The sequence below is a fragment of the Protobothrops mucrosquamatus genome, unplaced genomic scaffold (assembly GCF_001527695.2).
Source record: "Protobothrops mucrosquamatus isolate PMUCROS unplaced genomic scaffold, P.Mucros_1.0 scaffold1752, whole genome shotgun sequence".
NCBI lineage: Eukaryota > Metazoa > Chordata > Lepidosauria > Squamata > Viperidae > Protobothrops > Protobothrops mucrosquamatus.
The window spans coordinates 52946-57841 of NW_015387892.1; the positions used below are offsets into that span (position 1 = coordinate 52946).

Sequence of the window (4896 nt, forward strand, 5' to 3'; positions counted from 1 at the left end):
GCTGGCTCAGGAATTCTGGGAGTTGAAGTCCACGAGTCATAAAAGGGCCAAGGTTGCCTACCTCTGGCCTAGGCCCCTTCATGACTTGGGGACTTCAACTCCCAGAATTCCTGAGCCAGCCATGCTGAGGGGAAAGGGAGAGGTTTCCAAGCTGAGCCATGCTGGCTCAGGAATTCTGGGAGTTGAAGTCCACGAGTCATAAAAGAGCCAAGGTTGCCTACCTCTGGCCTAGGCCCCTTCATGACTTGGGGACTTCAACTCCCAGAATTCCTGAGCCAGCCATGCTGAGGGGAAAGGGAGAGGTTTCCAAGCTGAGCCATGCTGGCTCAGGAATTCTGGGAGTTGAAGTCCACGAGTCATAAAAGAGCCAAGGTTGCCTACCCCTGCGAGCAAACCCCATTTTTTTTCTAGCATTTTTTTTTTGTTAGATAAGGAAATGTCTGCAAGCAGACAATCAAGCTGAGAGAGCACTAAAGACCCCATACTCCCCGTTCTCCTTCTTCTCTTTTTCCTCCTCCTCCTCCTCCTACTCCCCCCTTCTCCTCTTCCTCCTTTCTATTAAACCCCCCTCCCTTCTAGCACTGGTGATGTTACCTAGTATGGTAATGAAATGTCTTCAAGAAAACCACCAAGCTCAGCGAGCACCAAGGACCCCATAGTTCTCCTCCTCCTCCTCTTCATCCATCTCCTCCACCTGCTCCTCCTCCTCCAACTCCTCCTCCTCCTCCTCCTCCTCCTCCAACCCCACTCCCTTCTAGCACTGATAATGTTCCCTAGTTGGGTAATGAAACATCTGCAAGAAAACCACCAAGCTCAGAGAGCACCAAGGACCCCACAGTCCTCCTCCTCCTCCTCCTCCTCCACCTCCTCCTCCTCCTCCTTCAGCCCCACTCCCTTCTACTACTGATGATGTTACCTAGTTGGGTCATGAGACGTCTGCAAGAAAACCACCCGGCTCAGAGAGCACCAAGGACCCCACAGTTCAACCCTGAGCTGCAAACATTCTCTTCTATTGAAATCTAACCGTGGATTCCCGACAAAACCTGGAATTCCTGCCTCAACGAGCTTTTTCTGTCCTGGGATAATTCTAGGTGAGTCGGAATTTTTGGGAAAAAAAAGGGTGCCAACATTTCTAACATTGCAAAGGGTTTGGGGGCTTCAGACCACCCCCTCCTGCTTTTCGGTGGCTTTTAAGGCCTCGTGCATGCTGGCCGCCGAAAGTCTGCGGTTAATGTTCCGGTAATCACACCGCAAGAGGTTCCAGAACGTAGTCCTCAGGTCGCGGTTGAAAAAGGCGTAGATCAAGGGGTTGACGAGCGAGTTGGTGTACCCCAGCCACAACAAAGTCCTCTCCAGCCACAGCGGGATGCAGCTGCATCGGCTGCCGCAAAGGAAGGGCCTGGCGGTGGACATCAAGAAGAAGGGCAGCCAGCAAACGGTGAAGGCGCCCACGATGACGCCGAGGGTCCTGGCGGCCTTCTGCTCCCTCTTGAAGATGGACATGTTCTTGGGGTCCTCCTGAAAAAACCTGGACAGCGTGGCGCACTCCTTGGTGGCCTGGCTGCGCCTGCCGCTCCGTGGGAGACGGACGCCAGAGTCTACGCAGATGATACGGTCCTGGTCCCGAGGTCTGGGGAAGTCCACGAACCGGTGTTTCCGAGCGCTGGCTTTGGCCGCTTTGTAGATCCGGTGGTACATGAACAACATGACCGCCGTGGGGATGTAGAAGGCCACGCCGGTGGAGTAGATGGTGTAGCCGACGTCCTGGCTGATGAGACACGCGCATCCCACTGTGATGTTCTTGGCCCAGCCGAACAAGGGAGGGAGCGTGATGGAGGCGGAGATCAGCCACACCACAAAGACCATCTTGGCCATCAGCTTCCCGTCTTGTCTGACCGGGTAGGTCAAAGGTCGAGTGATGCCCAGGTATCTGGAAAACATTGATTCAGGTTCAGCATGCAGCAAGGCCTCGATTTACTGCCGGTCGCTTAGCAACCATTCGGAGTTGTGACAGAGCTCCCCGTAGGGCAGGGGTCTTCAAACTTGGCCCTTTTATGACTTGTGGACTTCAACTCCCAGAATTCCTCAGCCAGGCACGCTGGCTGAGGAATTCTGGGAGTCGAAGTCCACTCCTCTTAAAGTCTATATCAGGGGTCTTCAAACTTGGCCCTTTTATGACTTGTGGACTTCAACTCCCAGAATTCCTCAGCCAGGCATGCTGGAGAGGTTGATACAGAGAGCCCAAATTTCAACATTGATACCAGTAACTACTGGTGTGATGATTTGATGCATTGTACAACAGATGTCTTTTACGGGACAGGCCCGTTCCTTCAGGACTTCAAAAATATTTATTTTTGCCGGCGAGAATTTCAGGGAAATGTGAATACATTGCACAGATCTGCATATCTCTGGCTTGTCTACCCTCCGAATGGGACCATCAAGAATTCAGAATAAGGAAATTGCGATGAGTTTTGATTCCCTTCGGTCACAATTAAGAGACTTCGTGTTGTTGACCGTAGATTAAATTTAGAGTAAATTTCTTCCAAGGAAAGATTTAAAATGAAAATCACGCCTGGAAGAAATTCCCCACATGTATGAGAACAGAACAGGTTAGTTAAATAATAATAATAATAATAATAATAATAATAATAATAATAATAATAATAGTAGTAGTAGTAGTAGTAGTAGTAATAATAATAATAATAATAATAATAATAATAATAATAATAATAATAATAATAATAATAATAATAATAATAATAATAATAATAATAATAATAATAATATAATCAGTAGAACAAAGGGATCTCCAAAGGATCTTTAGTTGTTTGGATCAACCTTCCTGAATATAACACCTGTTTTTCATCTCTGGGGCCATTTCTGTGGGAACTGAGTTGGTTATTGACATCTGGAGACATTAAGCCAAGCAAGATACATTGGCTGTAATTCACAGCAGGAAAACTGATTGGCCTAAATCTGGTTATAAATTTAAGTGCAGTTTGTTGTAGTGGTTAAGGTGCTGGCATAGAAATCAGAAGGCAGCGAGTTCCAGTCCATCCTTAGGTATGAAAGCCAGCTGGGTGACTTTGGATCAATCACCAGGAGACGGTTAGTCCTAGTTCCGCCTTAGGCATGAAAGCTAACTGGGTGACTTTGGATCAATCACCAGGAGACGGTGAGTTCTAGTTCCTCCTTAGGCATGAAAGCCAGCTGGAAATGGATATATTTAGTCTGCAGTAGGGAAGATCAACAGTGTGATGGTGACTGACCTTAATTCTCTGACAGGCATTACACAGAAAAGATGTCTTCCAAGGGCAACTCTAGATCAAAAGTGTTTAATTTTATAGGAGAGTAGATTTTAGCTGAAAATCACCAATCACAACAGTTATCTAGAGTTAGATGTGTTATACCTGAATATTTTGAAACGAAGAAAGAGAATTATCTATTTGGATGCAAGAATTGGAGATTAGCTAATCTAGATTAGTTATGGATTGGATTGGATTGGATTGGATTGCATTGCATTGCATTGCATTGGATGGATGGGACGGGATTAGATTAGATTAGATTAGATTAGATTAGATTAGATTAGATTAGATTAGATTAGATTAGATTAGATTAGATTATTGGATTGGATTGGACTGGACTGGACTGGACTGGACCAGACCAGATTGGACTAGACTAGACTAGACTAGTCTAGACCAGACCAGACCAGACCAGACCAGACCAGACCAGACCAGATTAGATTAGATTAGATTAGATTAGATTAGATTAGATTAGATGATAGGATTGGATTGGATTGGATTGGATTGGATTAGACTAGACTAGACCAGACCGGTTGGACTGGAATGGACTAGACTAGACTAGACTAGACCAGACCAGACTAGACTAGACTAGACTAGACTCGATTAGATTATTGGACTGGACTGGACTGGACTGGGCTAGATTAGATTAGATTATTGGACTGGACTGGACTGGACTGGACTGGACTGGACTAGACTAGACTAGACTAGACTAGACTAAAGATGAGCAACCTAGATTAGGTCACCTCTCCTTGGGATCTTCCAAATGTGCTGGACTTCGAGTCTTTGAAGACCAACTCCCTGGACGACCCCAGATTGAGGAGGTCTAGTTCCCGTGGTCATCTCCAAGCCTGTACCTCTATGATCACCTCTGATCACTTCTATGATCTCCTAGGATCAAACTTGAGGAACACCATCACACCCCTTACCTGTCCACGCTGATGACACAGAGGGTCATGATGGATGCCGTACAACACATGACATCCATGGCAATGAACACGTTGCAGAAGACTTCGCCAAACAGCCATTTGCCTCCCACCAAATCTGTGATGATCACAAAAGGCATGACCGCCAGGGCGACGGACAGGTCAGCCGCGGCCAAAGAAACCACCAGATAATTGGATGGTTGCCGAAGCTTTTTGACGATGTACACGGAGATGACTACCAGGCTGTTTCCCGCGATGGTCAACAGAGTGATGATGGAGATGGCTGTCCCAATGACCACTTTTTCCGTGTCCCCATACAGCACGATGTCCTCTCCACAATCGGTAGAGTTGGTGGCATTGGAGAGTAGGGTGGCCCTTGGTTCATTGAGTTGGAAAAGTCCTTCAGTCATGAATGTTGACTTCCAGGAAGAGATGTTCCTGTTTTGTGGTCTCCACGAGGAAAGGCTGCAGCTCCCAAAGTTGACTGGATTTGGTCTTTATCAACATCTTCAAGCTCACTGCTGCATAGAGAAGAGGAATGGACCAAGAGTTGGCTTTAGGTTTTCATAACAGTGGGTAGTTAGCTACAGCAGATAAACTTCAAGTCAAAGTCATGGAGAGACTTCACCCATTCCTTCATAAATGTCTAAGGAAAATCTGTAGCTACACAG

The 4896-nt window shown here is 46.7% G+C and overlaps 1 protein-coding gene across 1 annotated transcript; it reads right to left on the reverse strand.

Annotated features, from left to right (window-relative positions):
• Nucleotides 1-1158: 1158 nt before the first annotated feature.
• LOC107293851 (5-hydroxytryptamine receptor 7) lies at nt 1159-4635 on the reverse strand. Its single transcript, XM_015823038.1, has 2 exons — nt 4229-4635; nt 1159-1930 (listed from the first exon to the last, which is right to left on the reverse strand). The coding sequence occupies exons 1-2, from the start codon at nt 4633-4635 to the stop codon at nt 1159-1161; spliced, it is 1179 nt and encodes a 392-aa protein (XP_015678524.1).
• Nucleotides 4636-4896: the final 261 nt, after the last annotated feature.

What these genes read in the sequence shown, in the direction of transcription:
- LOC107293851 (XM_015823038.1), bottom strand. Translation starts at nt 4,635, where the DNA reads ATGACTGAAGGACTTTTCCAACTCAATGAACCAAGGGCCACCCTACTC. An exon ending in TGTGTCATCAGCGTGGACAG is followed by an intron (nt 1,931 to 4,228) that starts GTAAGGGGTGTG and finishes AATGTTTTCCAG; the next exon opens with ATACCTGGGCATCACTCGAC.